Source organism: Tachypleus tridentatus, chromosome 8 (assembly GCF_004210375.1).
Source record: "Tachypleus tridentatus isolate NWPU-2018 chromosome 8, ASM421037v1, whole genome shotgun sequence".
NCBI lineage: Eukaryota > Metazoa > Arthropoda > Merostomata > Xiphosura > Limulidae > Tachypleus > Tachypleus tridentatus.
Genome location: NC_134832.1, coordinates 50,335,624 through 50,360,732, shown reverse-complemented (window position 1 = coordinate 50,360,732; position 25,109 = coordinate 50,335,624). Strand labels below are relative to the sequence as shown.

Here is a 25,109-nt window from a genome sequence, read left to right as displayed (position 1 = left end):
AGTACAAATTTAACTTTCTGTAAAAGCTGTAAGTTGTAATTATAGAATGTACTTAATCAGTAACTAAACTCAAAACGAAACTATTGTAGTTTTAGTTGTAAATTATTGAAAATATAAAAAAGAAATTGATTATTTTGTATTGGAACAAAAATAAGTTCATTGATGACGTATGGAAACAGAACAACATGGCGCCTTTTTCATTTTGTTGTGTATTTTAATGATAAAAATGTTCTTTTCTGACTACGCCCTTTACCATTGGTGTATTTATAGCCTTATCATGTCAACGACATATTTTACTGTCCTCATGTCTTGTAATCTGAGCATTGTGTATCCTATCTGACTAACCTTTTCCAGATACCACCTTTTATCATCGTTACATAATCACGTGGTGTGAGTGCAGTCTATCTATAATCACGTGGTGTGAGTGCAGTCTATCATTGTTAAATACTCTTATTATACAAACGTCATTTTCTATCGTTCCCATGTCTTGGCGTTCGTTTATCATGTCTCACTAACCATGTTATGACATTGCTTTTTGCCACAGATGTATAATCATATTAGGCTAGTGCCGTTTATCACTGTCTAATAGTGTCATTGTGAAAACGTTGAGTATCATTGTTGTAGATTAAGGGCGGAATCTCCTTTAAATCCCGAGGGGCACAACCGTTGAGGGGAATTTTTACTGATTTGTGGAAGACGAATAACAAGTGGAACTCGCTTTATATTTTAGGCTCTACGTGCTGTTTTATTAACTTTCTTAAATCACGGAAAGAGGCACTTTATCACTTTACAGTGTTTTCATTGTCCCACCCCCATCATTGTTGTGTACAGTCACATTATGAAGACTGCGAGTATCATTGTTGTGTACAGTCACATTTTCAAAACTTCGAGTATCATTGTTGTGTATAGTTTCATTATGAAGACACGAGTATCACTGTTGTGTACAGTCACATTATCAAAACATTCGAGTATCATTGTTGTGTACAGTAACATTATCAAAACATTCGAGTATCATTGTTGTGTACAGTCACATTATGAAGACTCCCAGTATTATTGTTCTGTACAGTCACATTATCAAAACTCCGAGTATCATTGTTGTGTAGTCACATTATGAAGACTCCGAGTATCATTGTTGTGTACAGTCACATTATGAAGATTCCGAGTATCATTGTTTTGTACAGTCATATTATGAAGACTCCGAGTATCATTGTTGTGTACAGTCACATTATGAAGACTCCGAGTATCATTGTTGTGTACAGTCACATTATGAAGACTCCGAGTATCATTGTTGTGTAGTCACATTATGAAGACTCCGAGTATCATTGTTGTGTAGTCACATTATAAAGACTCCGAGTATCATTGTTGTGTACAGTCACATTTTCAAAACTCCGAGTATCATTGTTGTGTACAGTCACATTATGAAGACTGCGAGTATCATTGTTGTATACAGTTTCATTATGAAGACACGAGTATCATTTTGTGTACAGTCACATTATCAAAACATTCGAGTATCATTGTTGTGTACAGTCACATTATCAAAACATTCGAGTATCATTGTTGTGTATAGTTTCATTATGAAGACACGAGTGTCATTGTTGTGTATAGTTTCATTATGAAGACACGAGTATCATTGTTGTGTACAGTTTCATTATGAAGACACGAGTGTCATTGTTGTGTACAGTTTCATTATGAAGACACGAGTGTCATTGTTGTGTACAGTCACATTATCAAAACTCCGAGTATCATTGTTGTGTAGTCACATTATGAAGACTCCGAGTATCATTGTTGTGTACAGTCACATTATGAAGACTCCGAGTATCATTGTTTTGTGAAGTCACATTATGAAGACTATGAGTATTGTTGTGGAGTACAGTTACAATGTGAAGACTCCGAGCATCATTATTTTGTACAGTGACATCATGAAGACTCCAAGTGCATTGTTGTGTACAGTCATATCATGAAGACTCCGAGTGTCATTGTTGTGTACTATCTTTTTAAATATTAATATTAAAGATACGACATGTGCGGAAAAGTACAATTTTCTTTCGTGGGTTTTGATGTATATTTTTAGTACAATAACCCAAGAAATGAAAGAACAATTTAAGTCGTATTGGTAATTCTTCTGATATATAGACATTTTATTATTAACAGTGAAAATGGATCAGTTTTGTGCGTGTTATTATGAAATTGTTTCTTAGCGTGTCTAGAATCAAAGAAATGTTTCAACAGTAAAGGTCGTGTGGAAGATACGTTGATTGGTGTCAATATGTGTGTGTGTGTGTGTGTGCGTATTATTATTGTACATTCTAGTTTATATCTCGTATTCCTCAACACATGCTCGGCTCAAACATCATAGGAGTGTGTGTCCATGAATAACCAACCCTTCAGTGACAGCGCGGTATGACTCTGCTGAAACCGGGTTTCGATACCTGTGCTGAGAATAGCAGACATTGCCTATTGTGTCGCTTAGTGCTTAATTACGGACAAACAAACAAAGCAAGGAATAGATTTTGGGCTTCAAATTCAAAGGATTCTGAGTGCAAAGCAGATGGAGAAACTTGATACATACAAGTATTAAACAGATGTTTCCCAGCATTTAAAGCAGTCGAAGCAGTGAGTGAGGGAAACATTCTAAATTTAGTACACTAACATCGTGCCCCATATTTAAAGTTTCTGGGCCACTGATTGGTAGATAACCTCTAAAATTATAGCTACCAAAGTCCTGAATAGGAAAAGGACCCAACATTTGAAGAACTTACAAAATTTGATAGATTATTGATTTCAAATTTGAAGTGATCAAAGTGCCTGATGTTAAAAACAACATATATCAATGTAGACGAATTTCAAGTAAAATAATACTAAACATATGATGAACTAGCTGTAAAAAAACTGGTCAGTTAATGATAGGTCCAAAAGTCAATCATTCAAAGCAGAGAGTCCATCATGGATTTCAGAATCATATTTTTTAAATTGAATTTTAGATCTTCTAGATACTTCCACGTTAATTGACTCTCGTGTTTCATTAAACTTCATGTAAACATGCATGTAAAGAATTCCAACATGGTGTTCACTTGTGCACAAACATATTCAACTCATCAGACAACGATATCAGTTGTCAACTGAGAACAAACTAAAACTAAACAGTTACCAAAGATATGTATGAAATTATTTTAAAATAAAGTATAGATTATTTAGTACCTTTCTCAGGGTATGTCTAGCCTCACAGTTTACAGGTCACCAAGTTTTTATCTCAATTAGGACGATCCTTTCGTGCACTGTTTGTAACCGGCTCCAAAACAAATGGTACTCCACTTACACTAGCTTCTCCAAAACAAACGGGCTCGGCATGGGTTGGTGGTTAAGGCAATCGACTCGTAATCTGAGGGTCGAGGGTTCGAATCCCCGTTACACCAAACATGCTTGCCCTTTTAGTCGTGGGGGCGTTATAATGTTACGGTCAATCTCACTATTCGTTAGTAAAAGAGTAGCCCAATAGTTGGCGGTGGGTGGTGATGACTAGTTGCCTTCCCTCTAGTTTTACACTGCAAAATTAGGGAATAGCCAACGAAGATAGTCCTCTTGTAGATTTGCACGAAATTCAAAACAAACAAAACTCACATCTGTGTAGCATTATTCGTTGGTTTCTGTGTTGGATTGTGCCTTTAAATAAGATTACTCAGCATATGGAATGAAACTCGTTTGCTAAAAAGCGGGTGTTCGAAAATGGTCTGTTTCATTCAGTCGATTCTGTGTTTTTGTTCATAATAGAGCAAATTACAGTTCTACAGTTAGCAATGTGTTTGATTATTTTCGTGTAACAAAGTAAGAACAATTTTCTATGTAAAAAAAAACAAAACAGTATTCATTAGAACCTTAATGTTGCAGATCTGTTAGTTTGAAAATCCCACGTTAACGGAAATATCCGATAAAGCTCTTTAGTTTGTTCGGTATTTATTTTCGTACGAGTTGTTACATTACACCCACGGAGGGATTGAATTATCCCAGAATGCAGTAGGACAAATAATACCAATCTCTTAAAAGTCCTTCCTCTAAACTAATCGGTCTTGCTAAGAGTATTTCTACTGGTGTTAGGATGGACTGAAGATTGGATCGCGTGTTATTTGATGAGGTAGACGCAACCATTAAACCCCGTAGCCTCATAAATAACTAGGGTTAAGAACACAGCTTTGGATTGCTGACGTCAGCTACGCCACAGCTAGCGATAACACATCATTTCGCCACCTTTCTCGTTCCTTATGCTGTTAAGCAGTGTAGTTTGGCATCTATCTTGTTTTGTTGTGTTTTTTTTTGTTCTTAGAAAATCTGTTTATTTGTCTCTCAGATCTTTTTTTTTTAACTTGTAATCACGTGATGTGGTCGAGGTTAGTGTAACGTCGTTGTCTCTAAGATTAAAAATATATTCTCAAAGTGAGTTGTGTGTTATCTAGTAGTGCTGATGTGTTTAGAACTGAGTCCAGGTTTACTTATGTAATATTCATTACACATACTTATATCAAATGAACCACAGGCCCGGCATGGCAAATCGTGTTAAGGCGTGCGACTCGTAATCTGAGGGTCGCGGGTTCGCATTCCCATCGCGCCAAACATGCTCGCCTTTTCAGCCGTGGGGACGTTATGATGTGACGGTCAATCCGACTATTCGTTGGTAAGAGTAGCTCAAGAGTTGGCGGTGGGTGGTGATGACTAGTTGCCTTCCCTCTAGTCTTACACTGCTAAATTAGGGACGGCTAGCACAGATAGCCCTCGAGTAGCTTTGTGCGAAATTCAAAAAACAAACAAACAAACAAACAAATGAACCACAGTTACTGATAGCACTCAACTGTTTGCCCCGTTTCGCTTATTATAGTTTTAAGCATCGTGATTGACAGATTATCCGTTTTCCGTTGAAAACTTTGAGTGTGTCCTAAAAAACACACACAAAAAGAACTTTTTTTGTGTTTTCCTTGGTGACCATGTGATTAGATCGAGGTAAATAATATATATTGTCGCTTAGAAACAAAACTATGGCCTGATTGTTCTTAAGCCAACAATGGTGTTTATGTTGAATGTTCAACATTCGTGTTTATTTATTGGAAAGGGTTGTTTTTGCTTATTTTTTTATATATATATAACTTTGGTTCCCAAAAGCAAAAGTACTACATCCTTGTGACGAGTTAGTTATGTTTACCTTAGTGTACAGAAGTGTTGAATATTCATGTTGCATGGACTTGTACAATAGAAAGCTACGAACGGAGTCGTAAGCTTGAGAGCCGTACAGGTGCTTCGAACGCTGCTACTTTCTACAAGTGTACTTTCAGCTGTGCAACAAAACTGCAGAAATATAAGTGACTCTTAAAGTTCGTTTTGTATTAAAGCCTGGGGAAATGTAGTGACAGCTAACACGCGACAGTCGTGTCAGTTTGAAGGTTTGCGGCTACGCTTCTCTTGTTTTTAGTTTTGTCGAATTTGCACACTGTTTACTTCAAGTTCAATTTTTCACTGAAATTTATGCTCGAACAAAGATGTTGCCAGTTCAGTAGTCTTGTTTGTGTTATAGTTTTGGACCACATGAGAGTTTTTTTCTCTCGTGATTAACAAAACTGCTCAACAGAATCAACAGAACTCTTGGTGGGACAGGAGTGCGAGGAATCGTGATTAAAAAAATTCCTGCTCAACAGAATCAACAGAACTCTTTGTGAGATAGGAGTGCTAAGAATCGTGATTAACAAAACTGCTCAACAGAATCAACAGAACTCTTGGTGAGATAGGAGTGCTAAGAATCGTGATTAACAAAACTGCTCAACAGAACTCTTGGTGAGATAGGAGTGCAAGGAAAGAAAAGTCCGCATTTAATTTTCAATCTATATATGCTCCAATATTATATTTGGAGATATTTATTCATTCTTTGTGGGAGAGAGCCAACGATTCGCCTTACAGTTCTGTCGCATTGACTTTAGTTTCTTCATCGTCTGATGAGTCGATCTGGAGATCCATCCATACATTGTTTTAGCAAGATTCCTAAGTCCACATTCGTTATGTCATCCAAAAGACTGAGGACCGAGCTGTGTTTACAGAGTTACTGAAAGCTTTCTTTTCATGAATTTTGTTGAAGAAACTGACCTTAAATTTCTGGGGGTCAAGGGTAGGTTCACCAGAGCGTTTGTATGAAAACTATTTTCTTTTTAGTGGGCGAATCTATTATTCTGGCGAAAATTTTTCAGTTGTTGCTTTTTTTTTTTAAATAAGCTTCCTTGTTTCTACCAATGACTTGCAATGCCTTCGTCTTTCTCTTTGTCGTAAAGACAATTTTGTTATTTTTTTTACAGTTGCAGAATAGCTCAACATCACTCTAATTCATTTGTTTGCTAACAAGGTTCATCCTATACATTTAGTCGTGTTATGGACAAGCAAAGGAGATACCCTTCGAGAATTCTAATACCAGATATGAGAGACCTAGAAAATCAAATGAAATTGTGTTCTGTTCTTAAGAAATAGAGGTGGCTAAGAATTCTCGAAGAGTATCTCCTTTACTTGTCCATTCTCTGCCTTTTGTGATTTGTAATTAATTGAAGAACGTATTGTAGCAATGTTTCTCAACAATACATTGGTGAAGAAAAGTAAAGTACATGGTTCGAACTAAGACGAAGTACGTCATTGCTTTTTGGTAATCAGTACACCAGTTAATTACATCGTTAAACACGTTCAGAGTGTGCAGTACATATTTAAAAAAAAAACAACAAATTTGAATATTCTTCAAGCTGTTGTTCTTGTCTTTCATATTGGTTCCAATGTCACACATTTGACATTGCAGATCTCCAGAAGTGTCATTTTCTCATCTTTGGTCACAACAATTTCGGTCGTAACAACATTGTATTTGTATCTCAGCAGAAACAGTAGGAGGAAATACTCGTTAGTACTAACCTCACCATCTTCAGTTGCACTTGTCGAAGCAGCTATTACAAACCGAATGGCAGGTCAGTGACATCAGTTCTGTGTGATGTTTTGAGTACAGTCGAGCAAAACCGAATAACATTTGGTGTTTCTACCAACAGTCGTTAAATGAATATGGATCTTGTGGGAAAATAGTTGAATCAGCTCATTCCGAAGGTCCTTTCCCTTATAGTGCTTATGAATGGAATGTTTTCTGTAGTAAGTAGTTTTTCGTGACGAGATAAAATATGACGAATTACTAACTATAAAGGTTTAATCCATATGTCACTCTGTGAGAATGCTTTTAAACTTCACTTTGGTAACGCTCAACGATATATGTTATCGCTTAGCAAGAAAGCTATCATTTGATTGTTCTTACATAGGCCAACAATGGTGTTTATGTTGAATGCTGAACATTTGTTTTGATTTATTAGAAATGATTGGTTTTATTCTTCTGTTTCATAACTTTGGTGATATGATAGCAAAATAGTTTAATTCAGATGTTTTTGGCCCGGTGGGTTCGAATCACGGTTGCACCAAACATGCTTGCCATTTCAGCCGTGGGGGCGTTATAAAGTGACCGTTAATCCCACTATTCGTTGGTAAAAGAGTAGCCCACGAGTTGGTGGTGGGTGGTGATGACTAGCTGCCTTCACTATAGTCTTACATTGCTAAATAAGGGACGGCTAGCGCATATAACCCTCGAGTAGCTTTATGAGAAATTCAGACAAACAAACAGACGTTTTATGACACTAAAGTGTGGCTAAAAGCAAAATAAAATTTACCAAGTAGTAAATAAATGATTAGGCTACTCTTACTGACGTTATAGTGTGAGTTTAAAGTAATAAATAAATGATTAGGCTACTCTTACTAACGTTATAGCGTGAGTTTAAAGTAGTAAATAAATGATTATCCTACTCTTACTAACGTTATAGCGTGAGTTTAAAGTAGTAAATAAATGATTATCCTACTCTTACTAACGTTATAGCGTCAGTTTAAAGTAGTAAATAAATGATTATCCTACTCTTACTAACGTTATAGCGTGAGTTTAAAGTAGTAAATAAATGATTATCCTACTCTTACTAACGTTATAGCGTGAGTTTAAAGTAGTAAATAAATGATTATCCTACTCTTACTAACGTTATAGCGTGAGTTTAAAGTAATAACTAAATGATTAGGCTACTCTTACTAACGTTATAGCGTGAGTTTAAAGTAATAACTAAATGATTAGGCTACTCTTACTAACGTTATAGCGTGAGTTTAAAGTAGTAAATAAATGATTATCCTACTCTTACTAACGTTATAGCGTGAGTTTAAAGTAGTAAATAAATGATTATCCTACTCTTACTAACGTTATAGCGTGAGTTTAAAGTAGTAAATAAATGATTAGGCTACTCTTACTAACGTTATAGCGTGAGTTTAAAGTAGTAAATAAATGATTATCCTACTCTTACTAACGTTATAGCGTGAGTTTAAAGTAGTAAATAAATGATTATCCTACTCTTACTAACGTTATAGCGTGAGTTTAAAGTAATAACTAAATGATTAGGCTACTCTTACTAACGTTATAGCGTGAGTTTAAAGTAGTAAATAAATGATTATCCTACTCTTACTAACGTTATAGCGTGAGTTTAAAGTAATAACTAAATGATTAGTAAATAAATGCTACTCTTACTAACGTTATAGCGTGAGTTTAAAGTAGTAAATAAATGATTATCCTACTCTTACTAACGTTATAGCGTGAGTTTAAAGTAGTAAATAAATGATTATCCTACTCTTACTAACGTTATAGCGTGAGTTTAAAGTAATAACTAAATGATTAGGCTACTCTTACTAACGTTATAGCGCTACTCTTACTAACGTTATAGCGTGAGTTTAAAGTAGTAAATAAATGATTATCCTACTCTTACTAGTAACTAAATGATTATCCTACTCTCTTACTAACGTTATAGCGTGAGTTTAAAGTAGTAAATAAATGATTATCCTACTCTTACTAACGATATAGCGTGAGTTTAAAGTAGTAACTAAATGATTATCCTACTCTTACTAACGTTATAGCGTGAGTTTAAAGTAGTAAATAAATGATTATCCTACTCTTACTAACGTTATAGCGTGAGTTTAAAGTAGTAACTAAATGATTATCCTACTCTTACTAACGTTATAGCGTGAGTTTAAAGTAGTAACTAAATGATTATCCTACTCTTACTAACGTTATAGCGTGAGTTTAAAGTAGTAAATAAATGATTAGCCTACTCTTACTACTTTAAACTCACGCTATAACGTTAGTAAATAAATGTTAGTCAATAAATAATATTTTGGTACTTTAACACAAATATTACCTACCTGGCCTTAAAGCACACACGTTCATCACTTCAAAATACCTATTATCCTTTGTACAGTCGAAAGAGTTTTGTGTCAGAATGTCCAAACTGTGTTTTCCACAAGAGTGGTAGCTAAGTCTCTTTCAGAGAAAGTGTACACGTATGTTTGTTCGTATAATTTTCCTTCTGCATTTTACTGAAGATGTACTGATAGCAGAAGTTGGTGAATATTGGAGGTACAGACAAATTCGATTCAGTTAATTTTTATATTTTTCGTAGATAACCCAGTAATGGTTTCCCGTCTTTTTTTTTTTTTTTTTTTGTATTACTTATTCAATGAATGTCGAGTCAAGACATTTTCCCTTCCAACTTTTCGTTATTTCCATGAAGAACAATATCATGTGTTCTATGATACCTTAAAACAATATTTTGTGTTCTATGACACCTTAAAACAATATTTTGTGTTCTGTGATACCTTAAAACAATATTTTGTGTTCTATGATACCTTAAAACAATATTTTATGTTCTATGGTACCTTAGAACAATATAGTGTTATTTGATATCCGAAAACAATATTTTGTGTTCTGTGATGACTTGTAACAATATTTTATGTTCTATGGTACCTTAAAGCAATATTTTGTGTTCTATGATACCTTAAAACAATATTTTGTGTTCCATGATGACTTATAATAATATTGTGTGTTCTCTGATATCTGAAAACAATATTTTGTGTGTTCTGTGATGACTTATAACAATATTTTGTGGTCTGTGATATCTTAGAATATTATTATGTGTTCTGTGGTACCTTACAACAATAATGTGTTTTATGATATCTTAGAAAAATATTGTGTTCTCTGATGCCTTACAACAATATGTGTTCTATAATATCTTACAACAAACTTTTGTTTTATGATATCTTAGAACAATATTGTGTTATATGATACCTTAGAACAATATTATGTGTTCTGTGATACCTTATAACAATATTATATACTCTATGATTGATGTCTTAGAACAATATTATGTGTTTTCTGATACCTTTTTAGACAACACATAGTCCTTTGAACACAGTTTACCAATTCTGTTTCTTGTTTCATCAAACACGTACTTTCCGTATCGATTGTTTGGTTCATTTAGTAATAAACTTTAACCCTTTTTACAACACTTCACTGATGATCTTCACTCACTTTTCATCTCTATTAGAAGCACTAATAAAATATTTCCAGTTCATTACTACATTTTATGACAATGTAATTTAGACATGTCAAAACAAAATAAACTAGACATTGAATCTCCTGTGGACCACAATTTAAATTGTTAAGGTACATTTGTTAAAGTGATATTGCTAAGTACGTGAGGGTATCTGTTATTTTACTACTTTTTATTTTCAACAATTATACTATGTAACACAATGTTTATTATAACACTATGTAACAAAATGTTTATTATAACACTATGTAACACAATGTTTATTATAACACTATGTAACAAAATTTTTACTACCTCTTGTTCCTGGACAGAAAGTGTTGTTTCCCAATTGCTTATGTCTAAAGTAAATGGAAAAGACCTATTTCTCTCTTCAAACTTTGCTTTTGTAACCTGGGAGCGTATAACGAAAACATGATGGGAGACTCTATTTGGGGTCTGATACGTGAAAGTGATTTACATAACAGTCACAAATCTCGAAAAACTACTCACTTCTAAACATTTTTGTATAACTTTAGTATAAATACATGTAAATCTTGATTCATATGTTGTGTTATTCAGACCTTATGTAAATGAAAATGTGCAAATTTGCCCGTTTTTACATAGAAAATAGGTTATTTTCTAATTTTTGTTATCCACGTCACAAAAGTAAAGTTTATACGGAATAATGGCCATTTTCTGTACTTTTACAACATAAGTAATTAAGAAATAACACATACTATTCAGGAACAAAGTTAGTGTTACACAGTGTTATCACAGACGTTTTTGTATCATCCCTTAATCTGTAAAGACTATTAATTAAGTCCAGACTGAGAGACCAACCAACTCTCTATCTCTCTTTATTGTTGTTGTACTGAAACTTTTAATCATCGGATCAAACTTTTAAAATACTACAGTTTTTAACTTAAATATTATATGGCAGAGAATGATTCGTTTTTCGTTTTAAGTACACTGTAGATCCATTGATAAAGTGGAATTATAGGCGACAACCCACTTCAGTTTTTGGTTAATCCGGTTCTGACTAAGTCTGAAGGCGATATAATTCTGTTAATTTTATTTTCTTAGACCAGATGTCTTTAATTCCTTTTATATCATTTTAGGTACATGAGTGGTGCTTGAAAAAAGAAAACAAAATTCAATAAATAAGTGTTGTTTTATTACATCCTTGTCAACAGGAATTCTCGTGTTAGATATAACCTAGGAGAAGATTTATGGACGTACACAGAAAACCCCCGCTCTTTGGCTAGTAAAGAAAAAAATATATAGTTGGATGTGACATTATCATCTTGTTTACTTTCAGATGGAGACAGTTGCCAAGGAACACACTGACACACAAGTCTTGAGGAACAACCCTAGGACTTTCCAAGAGTTGTTCTACGGAAGATCAGCTTAACGTACCAATCTTGAAGTTGGATCACATTAGGCTTGACAGACTCAGACTTGTTTCACGAGGGATATCGATCTAGCCTAAAGCAGCACTAGTGTTTTCAGGAGTTATATCTCATCTGACTAAAATATTTGAAACTGTATCACACGATTATAGTATCTGCTGAAGTTTTATCATATTAGATTAGCATATATAACGACACTTTTATGTTGCTATAGCGACAAAGTCATGAAGCTGTATTATTTTATTCTGGACAGAGCCTTTTAATACCCGAATATTTTCGTATTAATGCCTTAATTTTTGAAACAATTGTTATGCTGTACACTTAAAGCAAAGTGATATTTTACTGTTAGGTTCCCATTTTATGTAACGTAACCCATCTTACATTGTGGTTCGAAAGGACTGACCTGTATTGTAATGAGAGAGACGAAATTACGTTCTACAGAATGACCAAACTGAGATAGTTGGGGCTCCGCTTGTTCTGTCAGTATGATGGCCGTAGTCATTTCAAGACGTTACAGTGGACACAGAAGCTGGTATAAAGATGCTTCAGGGATATCTTGGTTCGTTGTTTGGACGACGATATGGCCATTAGTGGTCACAATAACCGCAGAATCAAACAGTGTTGTCCCACTTGGTAAGTTTATTTTGTGTTGTTAAACATGCGTAAACATGTATTATACAATGTAATGCTTTGTTTTCCCCTCTGTCAACGTTAGATCTTTTCCTTGACTGTTGGCAACATATTCCAATTCTTCAAGTTAATTTATTAGATAATTAATTATTTATTCAACCTAGCATTTTTCGTGCATAACAATAGTTTCGTTTTCATATAACGTAGAACTGATAAACCTAATAGTAGTAAAGGCACTCAATTCGCAATGTGTTTGTGAGTGGGGGTGGGAGTAGCGGGTTCGAATCCCTTCACCGAACATGCTCTCACTTTCAGCTGTGGGGGCATTATAATGTGACGCATAATCCCACTATTCGTTAGTAAAATAATAGCCCAAGAGTTAACAGTGAGTGGTTTTGACTAGTGTTCCACTTCTAAAGTAGGGACCACTGTCGCCAGATATCACTCGACTACGTTTGCGCCAATGTCAACACATCAAACAATAAACCTTGCGTAACCTAAAAACCCGTAGGAACAATCCGTAATTAGAGTGTAATTATCACTCCACGACCTTTCAAGATGATATTCACGAAATTGTTAAAACTTCTAAGTAACAATCCTCTAGGAACAGTAGAGAACTATTGCGATTAAAAACCTTAGACATACAAAACTTGCATTCGTATAATAATTGACGAATAAGTTAAAAAGACAACCAAATTTTCCTCCAGTTCTTTAAAACCCGATTTTTCTTAGTTTGTCTCCAACGAAGAAACAAGGTTGTGGTATGGTGTTGGAGAAAGGAGTGAATTTCTTGTGGTTAAGAGAATTGGAGAAAAAGTACAATAATTTCGTAAACCGATGATGAAACGTGTTGATGAACGTGCTTTATAGTCGCCACGAGAAGACTTCATGCACTGGATAGGTGAAGTAAAGAAAATTTGTCATTGACCACCGTTGGCTATAATACTGACCAATCGTGATATTTCTTTGGATAACTTGTGTTGACGATTGCTGATGAGAAGTAGAATTGTCTGAAACTAATATAACCAAGTAACACACGTTCGGTAAAGTGTAGATTGAACTGTATTTCGCTTGAATTAACTGATAGGTACTAAACTAATGATGGTTTGGGTTGCACAGTCCGTTCTGTATATCCTGAATCAAAAAAAATGCGATTGTTCTCAAGCAAGAATAAATACCAAAATTAGTTTATAGCGAGGAAACAAATATTTGAAACATTACAGTTTTTAATATTAGAAACGCACTATTATGTTTGCTTGTTTTTAACTTTAATTGTTCCAGTGGAGAAGGAGACGAGGTCAAATCGATAGGGCCCGGCCCGGCCAGGTGGTTAAGGAACTCGACTCGTAATCCGAGGGTCGCTGGTTCGAATCCCTATCACACCAAACATGGTCGCCCTTTCAGCTGGGGGGGGGCGTTACAATGTGACTATCAATCCCAGTATTCGTTGGTAAAAGAGTAGCTGCAAAATTATGGACAGCTAGCGCAGATAGCTCTCGTGTAGCTTTGCGCGAAATTCAAAACAAGCGAAACCAAACGAATTTTTGAAACTGAAAACATTACAGTTTTTAATATTAGAAACGGACTGTTGTGTTTGCTTGTTTTGAACTTAAATCGTTTCAATGGAGGAGACGAAGTTAAATCAAAACATCTATGTTAATGACAGCACTTTGTAATATTCAAACTACTTCGTGAAAATCATTAATAATTATGTCAGGAACAATTATTCTTAATGAATCAATTATCTACTATGTATATATAAAAATTATAATGGACCGGCAACACGTGTGAAACATGGACGGTGTAACTGCTAGTCTCTTACTCTCCACGATACGCCCTCTGATATATGTCTCTTTCTGAAAGGGATTTTGAAGGGCCCATGACTCATTAACTCTGTATGTGCTATTCCGACAAAGAACAGATTTCCCAAAAACATAAATGAAAAACATTTTCAACGCTCTCGGGGTTTTTAGGCAAGTTAGTAATTCATTCAGAGCATTCAGTATTGTTTTCATGAAAGTCCTAAGTTGTCGAGTTGACAAAACAACAAAAACAAACCGAAGGCCGATTTAATACAGAGGGCGTTATGACGATAGGTTATTTAAAGTTGTAGAAACAAAGTTTATTTGACAACATAATTATATTACTTATTCCTTCATTTCCTCGCGGCTTAGCTGCAACTCTGAGAAATTATAATTGCTAAAAACTTAATTTACTTTCTCGTAGTGGGCCCAACACAGGTTGTCCGTTCTCTAATTTTGTGCTTAATTACAAACAAAAAATTATTTTTGTTTCATAATTCTTAAAAATCTCCCCCCCCCCCGCTAGTACAGCGGTATGTCTCCGGATTCACAACGCTAAAATCAAGGGTTTGATTCCCCTCGGTGGGCTCAACAGATAGTCCGATGTGGCTTTGTTACAAGAAAAAATACAATTCTTAAAAATGGCCGACTATACTAGAATTTCACAGTCGTAGGATTTCATTTACTTGTTGTGGCCTGTCTCTTCCGTCTACTCAGCTTCTGTCACTTCATGTTACGTTATTTTTAAACGGATTACTTCTTACGTCAGTGGTGATTTAGTTATCCTCGCCCGTTCGATTTTCAGCTGGAAATCTATTCAGTTCCTGGCGTTATTCTAAACAAATTATTTATTGTTGCATTGTTTCTATGATTAAGATAATGTATTTTAGCTTATCTTAAAATTTTAAAAGAAATGAAGTAAGAATAACTTTTCTTTTTAATATAATTGTAAGCTCAATACACGCTTGTAAAAACTGGGATAAAACGCATATAGTCACGAGAGGTTCTCGAATGATATTGACTGTTGTTTAAAGACGTGTATGTATCTAGGTTTCGTTTGTTTGTTACAGAATTTCCCGCAAAGCTACACGAGGGCTATCTGCGCTAGCCGTCTCTAATTTTTGCAGTGTAAAGCCAGAGGAAAGGCAGCTAGTCATCACCACCCACCGTCAATTCTTGGGCTACTCTTTTAACCACCGAATAGTGGGATTTATCGTCACATTATAACGCCCCCACGGCTGAAAGGGCGAGCATTTCTGGTGCGACGGGAATTGGAACCCGCGGCTCTCAGATTACGAGTCGAACGCCTTAACCCACCCGGCCATGCCGGGGCCCATGTATCTAGGTGTGTGTATTATAAAGTAAGGAATAATGGGAAATATGGTCATAGACATGTACGTATCGCATTTTCTCTATATATTTGTATTATTTACTATGTCGGTATTACACACTTTTTTTTATATAAACTTTGTTTTAACCGCTTAATGTAATCTGTTGCATAATGTTATTTACACGTGCACATGGCTACTAATGATCACGTGCGTTTACCTCATTTTCCTTGGGTTGCTTTTCAGCAAAAAAAAAGGGATACAAATTGGATTTAGTTTCGGATAATGACGTCAGTTTATTGTCCTTTGAAGAAATGAGATTAGAAAATATCATACATACTTGGGTGTTTTTTTTTTTTATTTAGTTGTTGTAAATACATTAAAAGTAGGTGGTGTTTTGTGACGATACGTAGACTGTGACTTAAGTCATGGGTAAATGACATTGTAGATAATTACATAATGTAAACGGAGTGGTCACTTTGGTCAAACATCCAGACTTACAACGCTAGAAACCGGGTTTCGATACCCATGAGTACAAATAGTTCTCTGTGTAGCTTTATGCTCAATAACAAACAACAACTCTAATACTAGCGATTTAACGGTCAGTGAGCTTACAACGCTAAAAATCGAGTTTCGATACCGAATGGTTAGATCACTTTGTAGCAGTAGTTATAGTGTAGCTTTGTGATTTACAACAACAAAATACAATGAGAACTAAAGATAAGAAAATAATAATATAAAATAAAACTAGAAACGGACCAAGGAAGTTCTTAAAATTGTATGTTTACAAACATGCAAAATTTAACAGGATTATTTTTCACGTAAACGAAATAATCAGTGCATTTTTTCACTTAACCACAAAGGCTTACTTTCAAACTCTTTAAAGTACTAATTATCAATGAATAAATACTAGGCTTAGCACCCATCATCAATAAATAAACACTAGGCTTAGCACCCATCATCAATGAATAAACACTAGGCTTAGCACCGACCATCAATGAATAAACATTAGGCTTAGCACCCATCATCAATAAATAAACACTAGGCTTAGCACCCATCATCAATGAATAAACACTAGGCTTAGCACCGACCATCAATGAATAAACACTAGGCTTAGCACCCATCATCAATGAATAAATACTAGGCTTAGCACCTATCGTCAATAAATAAATACTAGGCTTAGCGAACAGTAAAAGGAACAATTGATTGTTTCGAACAGGGGTCAGTACACTGTTAATAGACTAGTTAGGTACGTAATTAGTATTACCAACTCGGGCCCGGCATGGCCACATGGTTATGGCACTCGATTCGTAATCAAAGGGTCGCGGGTTCGAATCCCCATTACACCAAATGTGTTAAAAGTGACAGTCAATTCCACTATTCGTTAGTAAAAGAGTAACTCAAGAGTTTGTGGTGATGACTAGCTGCCTTCCCTCTAGTCTTACACTACTAAAAAGTTTGAAAGTTTCAAATAAAGTGTTTTCTGGGGAGAAAGCATCGTTATTTGTAAATAACTGTCACCTGTGCTGGCGAGCTTATTATGACTATTTTCGTGGACTGCCTTATATTCTTTACAGTTTTATGGTGTGAATAGAAAATGCTTCTTGAAGCGAGCTTATGACTAAGCTTTGGTCAGGAAAGAGATATATCTGTATTTCTCTATTCCCGTAAGTCAGATGGACAACACTGATTCTGGGTGTTTACCTTACGTAACTACAGATAAGTAGCTATCTAAAGAATGTCCCCCGTATTTATCTGTCCCCAGGAGGCAATACTGACTCTAGGTGTTTACCTTACGTTGCTACAGATAGGTAGGTATCTAAAGAATGTCTCCCCGTATTTATCTGTCCCCGGGAGAAAATACTAACTCTGGGTGTTTACCTTATGTAGCTACAGATAAGTAGGCATCCAAAGAATGTCCCCCTGTATCTATCTGTCCCCGGGAGACAATACTAACTCTAGGTGTTTATCTTACGTAGCCAGCGGAGAGGAACCGTTATTTGGGGGATTGTAGATTGTCGCCAACACGTACCTTAGTTGCAGAACATGTTTCCAGACGTTGGTCGCTACAACTTGGCGGATATCATTAGTTCTAACCAAGCAAAAACTAATTTAGTTTGAAAGGATAAAAGCTCTTAGCTTAGTGGCTGATAAGAACAAATGGATACATAAACAAAAGTCGTTTTTTTTTTTACTTGTGACCTTGCCCTGTGTGGCCCAATGAAACAGCTATAGTATTTGTACCCGTATTCTAATAATTCATCAAATGACCCTAGTTTATAAATAATATACAGGTGGTTATGTTACACAGTTTTTCGGGACTCTTGGTTCGCAGAGACCTCACAATAAAAATGTTTTTCCTCCCCTCATTAGAACCCCAATGGTAAATGTTGTTTTGGCGCCTGAAATGTAGTAGCTCCATCTGGTCTGCATCTCAACTAATTACACCCGACAACTGCGAGATACACAGCTTTTACTTCCTGCTTTGCTAAGGTTCTCAATGTCGTCAAAAGATGGCGCAGGCTCGTCAAAGTGAGCGTTTCCAGTGTACTTCACAGAACTTATATACATTGTGAACTAACAAGTGACATTGAACATCATAAACAGTGGTTACATAATTCTAAAACCAATATATGAGTCAGAGTAAAGACAAGACGATTATTTAATAATATGTTATCAAAGATATCAACTATATTGTCTGTGTCGACGAGGCCTTTCGTTATATCAAGGTTCAGCAGCCTAGTTGATACATGACCGACACAATGGTGTTCATTTTATATCTTTAGTTGCTTGAACGACAACTGCATAAATAGCCCATTGTTATGCTCTGAACTAGATCAAATAAAGTGGGCCCGGCATGGGGCTCGTAGTCCGAGGGTCGCGAGTTCGAATCTCCGTCACGCTAAACATGTGGGGGCGATATAATGTTACAGTCAATCCCGCCACTCGTTGGTTATAAGAGTTTGTAGTGGGTGGTGATGATTAGCTGTCTTTCCTGTTAAATTAGGGACAACTAGTGCAGATAGCCCTCGTGTAGCTTTGCGCGAAATTCGAAATAGAGTGAAGTGTAATTATTATGAAGTTCATCTGGTAAAGGGTTAAATAACAAAATATTATCTTTTTATTCATTTTCATTATCATTTAAGATCAAGAAGACACCGTCGCAAGTTTCGTAACTTTTGTAATGTTCCCTGTTTTTTGAGTAATAATAGGGGTCTTTTTTAAATTGTTTTTTTTTCTTTTCCAAAAGCCAGAATAATCAATAATGTTTTTGTAACAACTTCAACTGTAAAAAAATGCGCTTTTTTAAAAAATATTGTGAAGGATTGATGGAATGATTTCTGTTGTCACTTTTCTTAAATTTTTATTGCCGTTTATATGCCCCAAAAAGAAGTCGACGAATAAAAAAAATAAAAATAAACAGACCTGCCACTCGTACGTAAAGAAAACTATTTAGAGATAGGTGCCAACTGTAAATCTTTATCGATAGAGCTGCCTTGGATAAACCAATAAATGAAGACAGATTTGAGAGGGCTAGCCTGCTATCCGTCTTCAGCTGACAGCGTGTGGTTTTCCTGGATAATCAAAGCTGTGAAACTCAGTATAGGAATGTGGTATTTGTTGAAAAAACATCCTCTTAACAGATAACCAGTAAGTTTGTGTTTTTTTTTAAGTGAAAGAAAGAAAAAAAAAACCCAATTGGTTTTAATCGTGTTTAAAACATCTCTTCTCAGAGTTTTGGTGGTTTGATCTATAAAATATTAGTAGCTGAAACACTGATAAAAATGTTCAACTTATTAAATCAATAGAACGGTGTGGTGTGTTATACATAATCCAAACATTGGTTTGGTTTGAATTACACGCAAAGCTACACGAGGGCTATCTGCGCTAGCCATCCTTAATTTAGCAGTGTAAGACTAGAGGGGAGGCAGCTGGTCATCACCACCCACCGTCAACTCTTGAGCTACTCTTTTACTAACGAATAGTGGGATTGACCGTCTCATTATAACGTCCCCAGGTCTGAAAGGGTGAGCATGTTTGGTGTGACGGAGATTCGAACCCGCGACCCTCGGATTACGAGTCGAAAGTCTTAACCACATTATCGTGCCGGACCAATCCAAACATGGACTCAGCAAAGATAGTCGACACATTATTATACATTCAGAAGTCTCATGGTGTTAAGACTTATATAACGCTAAAATTCAGGTTTCGATACCCACGGTGGGCATAACAATGATGGTCCACTGTTTAGCTTTGCGCTTAGCAAGAAAATAAGCAAAGAAATTCGCCCGAAGGTTTCTGTTAATATTTGTTAAAGTGTATGGTGACTGAACCAGCTCCAGAACCAAAAAAGACTGGCTCTGTTCAAGTTAAGACAATCATATTTAATAATGCATGGTGTTAGAACAAATAATCTAAGACTAAGTAATCCTTACTCTAGTTTCATGTGATATAAACTGATGACGAATCATACTTTACCAACTTAATCCACTCCACATGGAAACAGTTGTTGTTTGATCAGTTTGCTAACAGAAATAGTGTTCCAATCACTGTTGCCCATCGTGGCCAGGTGGTTGAGGCACTTGACTCGTAATCTCAGGGTCGCGGGTTCGAATTTTCGTCACACCAAACATGCTCGCCCTTTTAGCCGTAGAGGCGTTATAATGAAACGGGCAATCCCACTATTCGTTGGTAAAAGAGTAGCCCAAGAATTGGCGGTGGCTGATGATGACTAGCTGCTTTCTCTCTAGTCTTACACTGCTAAATTAGGGATGGCTAGCGCAGATAGCCCTCGTGTAGCTTCACGCGAAATTAAAAAAATAAACAAAAACAAAGAGCCGATTGACAAGCTTTGGAGGTACGGGTATATAAAGTGATTAACCCGGATGGCAAGCTTTGGAGGAAAGGGTATATAAATTGTTTAACCCGATTGGGAAGCTTTGGAGGAATAGGTATATAAAGTGTTTAACCCGGATGGCAAGCTTTGGAGGAAAGGGTATATAAAGTTTTTAACCGGCTTGGGGAGCGTCCTTATAGTAAAAAGAAACTTTATTTTACTGTCTCTAAGCTGCTTTGTTCAACACCAAGAGAACTGATTTTGTAATTATCAAAATGACTTACGTAAAAATACCAAGTTTCCGATTTAAAGTTTGGGTTTAATCTCAACATAACGACAAACGATTTTGTTTGTTTGATTGTTTTTTGTGGAATACACAATTCATTACGTAATTCTGTGTTTTTGATTTACTGTCAGTGGAATACACATTACATTACGTAATTCTGTGTTTTTGATGTATTGACGGTGGAATACACATTACATTACGTAATTCTGTGTTTTTGATGTATTGACGGTGGAATACACATTACATTACGTAATTCTGTGTTTTTGATATATTGACGGTGGAATACACATTACATTACGTAATTCTGTGTTTTTGATTTACTATCGGTGGAATACACATTACATTACGTAATTCTGTGTTTTTGATTTACTATCGGTGGAATACACATTACATTACGTAATTCTGTGTTTTTGATTTACTATCGGTGGAATACACATTACATTACGTAATTCTGTGTTTTTGATTTACTATCGGTGGAATACACATTACATTACGTAATTCTGTACCTTTTTCTTACACCTCCCACCCCACCCCCAAAAAAGAAAAAGGCACAGTGATAAGTCGAGTCTACGGACTTGTAACTATAAAAACCAGGTTTCAATAACACAGATGCAATTCGTGATGACGAGAAACCCACGTGAAGTAAAGATGTATCTCAAAACGGCTGGTGCGGGTATTAAAACTTTTATTGAAATAACAAACGTTGTTCTCCACTTTATTTTAATAAAAAAGTTAATACTCATACCAGCCGTCTTGGGATACAATGTTCGAGATGGTCACACGCAGATAGCCCATTGTACAGTTTTATATTTAACTGGAAGCAAACAAAAACGTGATTTTTCTCTCTGTTACAACACTCATCTGTGAAAATAAAACAAAAACGAGTACCTTGGAGGACCCCAGCAACAATTTGTGGGTTAATATCTGCGTTGGTGGTATATTTCTGTTTGACTCGTGTTGTTAAGGGCCTGTAACCAGCATGTTGATACTTAAATACAATACGGAGTTTCCTATATAAGGCCAAAAAAGTCTACCCAACCTTTCCGTTATTCTCTGATGAATGAATATAATGAATCATTAAACCACATTTTTTAGAATTTAATTAATGTGTCAAGATTTAAGTAGATTAACATGTATTATTTGAAAAAGTTTACTTTCTCAGATGCTAAAATTATTTTTTTTCTCATGGATACATTCAATTATTCAGTACAAAATTTCTCCCCAATAATTCAGCGGTCTGTTTGCGGACTTACAACGCTAAAAACCGGGTTTCGATACCCGTGGTGGACAGAGCACAGATAGCCTATTGTGTAGCTTTGTGCTTAATTTAAAAAACAACAACAATAATTTGCCCCCCAGTGGCTCAGCGGTATGTCCCCGGACTTACAACGCTAAACGGATTTCGATACCCGTGGTGAGCAGAGCACAGATAGCCCATTGTGCAGCTTTATGCTTAATTCAAAACGGACTTACAACGCTAAACGGATTTCGATAACAACAGATAGCCCATTGTGCAGCTTTATGCTTAATTCAAAACAAGAACAACAGTACGTAATTTTAATTTGGAAGGGGCCGTCTTATCCAACTACATTAAAACTTTAATTGTTTCAGCAGAGAATAGCAACATGACATACGTTATGTGAAAGTAAGAACAGAAAAAACATATTACATAACCTTTCAATTATTAGTGCTAAAGAATATAACTAGTATATACAAGTTAAGAAAGGTTTATTCCAGTATAATGGAATGCTAATAATATATACTTCAACTAGATTAAAATGAGATAATACACAGATATTTTCATTGTTGAGCACTAAATATATTCGATTCCTTAAGATTTCCTTTAAGAAATGAAAATGATGAAATCAAACGTAAGATACACGTGAGCGAATGTTCGATTGTTTTATTGTGAAAATAAAGAATGTTTGTTTGAGATAATGAAATGAATTATTATATTCTAAGTTATTTTTCACAATTCATTAATTTGAAATAAATAATTGGTTTTACACTAGAATTGTACAAGGAGGTGTAATTAATTCTGAGAACTCTTTTGTAAAAGCAAATGAGGATACGTTAAGAATTTGTACACGACTATCTGTGCTAGCCGTCCCTAATTTAGAGTGTAAGTAATCATCACCACCCACCGCCAATTCTTTTTGAATAGTGGGATTGACCGTCATTATACACCCCACGGCTGGGAGGGCGAGCATGTTTAGCGCGACGCGAGCGCGAACCCGCGACCCTCGGATTACGAGTCGCACGCCTTACGCGCTTGGCCATGAGGATACGTTAAACGTACTACATTTGCAATTTCCAGAGCCGACGAGGTCTTTCGCATAATGCCAGAGTTCATAAGGTCGACTAGGATACTACAAACGTTGTACTTATTTCGGCTTTCTCTCAATGTTCATTAATAAAAACTTTTATAGTATAAACTAGACTGAATAAGTAAATTGTAATAATTTTTGTTTTATTTCAGTGACTTACAATCAAATTCTAAGGGTGAAATTGATAAAACAATACTTTATTATACTATACATTGTGCCGTATTTTAAAAATAAAGATAAATTACATTGTTAAAAATTAAGGATATTAACGGTATAAGATTTTGCGGCCTGGCATGGCCAAGCGCGTAAGGCGTGCGACTCGTAATTCGCGGGTTCGCGCCCGCGTCGCGCTAAACATGCTCGCCCTCCCAGCCGTGGGGGCGTAGAATGTGACGGTCAATCCCACTATTCGTTGGTAAAAGAGTAGCCCAAGAGTTGGCGGTGGGTGGTGATGACTAGCTGCCTTCCCTCTAGTCTTACACTACTAAATTAGGGACGGCTAGCGCAGATAGCCCTCGAGTAGCTTTGCACGAAATTCAAAAAACAAACAAACAGACTATTTATTTTAGTAATATTTCGACTGCTAGCTAACTGCAAGTTTTGCTTGTTTGAAGTTAAGCACAAAGCTACTCAGTGGGCTATCCGTGCTCTGCCCATCACAGGTATCGAAATCCGGTTTCTAGTAGTACGAGCTCGCAGACATACAGTTGTGCCACTGGGGAACCGGACTGTAATAAATGATTAATTTTGCAAGAACCGAGTAAGGATGCGAGTCAAACAAGTAGCGCATCGTGGTTCATTAAACTTAAGCTGCTGACAGTAGTTTGGACAAGTCGTATGATTAATCAGAAGAAGATAATAAGTCAAAGAATCCATGCATATTTCATGAGAACAGGAGTTCTTAACTACAAGTTAATTACAGTTATTACTTTTTTACCACGTAAAACGTGGCTCGCGCTATTAAATACAATAATGCCTGCAGTGCCAGTTTCCGTTGTAAAAGAGTCAATTTAAACGTCGTGAAATCAAGTTGTTGTTTTTTCTTTCTGTAAGTTGATAGAGAGGGTGTTTGCTCGGTTATCATTAGCTTTACAGAGAAGTGATTGTATATAAACTTTCCATCCTTTGCACTGGTAAGTGACTGAGGCGATAAATTATTTTCCTATTCGAAAAAAACAAAAACAACACTCAATAAAAAAAAACTTTAAACTTAGTGATGCATGAACTAATAGATAGATGTAAAGCGAATTACTGTGGTTGAACATGATTGGATGATTTAATTAGTGTATGATATACCAGCTCTAGTTTAGAAAGTTGACGCTGTGTGATGGATGGGTCGTTTAAAGGGTTTGTTTTTGAATTTCGCACAAAGCTACTCGAGGGGCTAGCCGTCCCTAACTTTGCAGTGTAAGACTAGAGTGAGGGCAGCTAGTCATCACCACCCACCGTCAATTCTTTAGCTACTTTTCTACCAATGAATAGTGGGATTTACCGTCAATTATAATGCCCCCACGACTGAAAGGGCGAGCATGTTTGGGGATTCGAACCCGCGACCCATAGATTACGAGTCGAATGATTTAACCCACTTGGCCATGCCGGGCCAAAAGTGTGTGTTTTCTTATAGCAAAGCCACATCGGGTTATCTGCTGAGCCCACCGAGTGGGATCAAACCCCTGATTTGAGTGTTGGAAATCCGTAGACTTTCCGCTGCACTCGCGGGGGGCTTCGTTTAAAGGGAAGCATGCGTTTTGTTATTGTTTTGAATTAAGCACAAAGCTACTCAATGGGCTATCTTTGCTCTGCCCACCTCGAGTATCGAAACCGGTTTTTAGCGTTGTAAGTCTGCAGACATCCCGCTGAGCCACTGGGGGCACATGCAGTTTTGCTTTTGTTTTGTTTTGTTTATTTAAAGCAGAATGCAATATTCTATCTGTTATGACAGAACCTCAGTAATTACAACAGAGTGTAGTGTATAAATATTGTATTTAAACTCCACTAGTACTGTTAACCCTAGCTTTTATAACTCCAAGTGATTTTAAAGATCAAATATT

The 25,109-nt window shown here is 36.0% G+C and overlaps 1 protein-coding gene across 5 annotated transcripts in view; it reads left to right on the top strand.

Annotated features, from left to right (window-relative positions):
- The window catches only part of LOC143222369 (semaphorin-2A-like), a 222,792-nt gene that overhangs the window by 60,843 nt on the left and 136,840 nt on the right, over positions 1–25,109 (top strand). For all 5 annotated transcript variants that reach the window (XM_076448814.1, XM_076448816.1, XM_076448813.1 and 2 more), the window contains exon 2: positions 11,758–12,481. In XM_076448814.1, coding sequence (XP_076304929.1) covers positions 12,334–12,481 — 148 coding nt within the window. In that variant the 5' untranslated portion in view covers positions 11,758–12,333. The remainder of the gene's footprint in view (positions 1–11,757; positions 12,482–25,109) is intronic.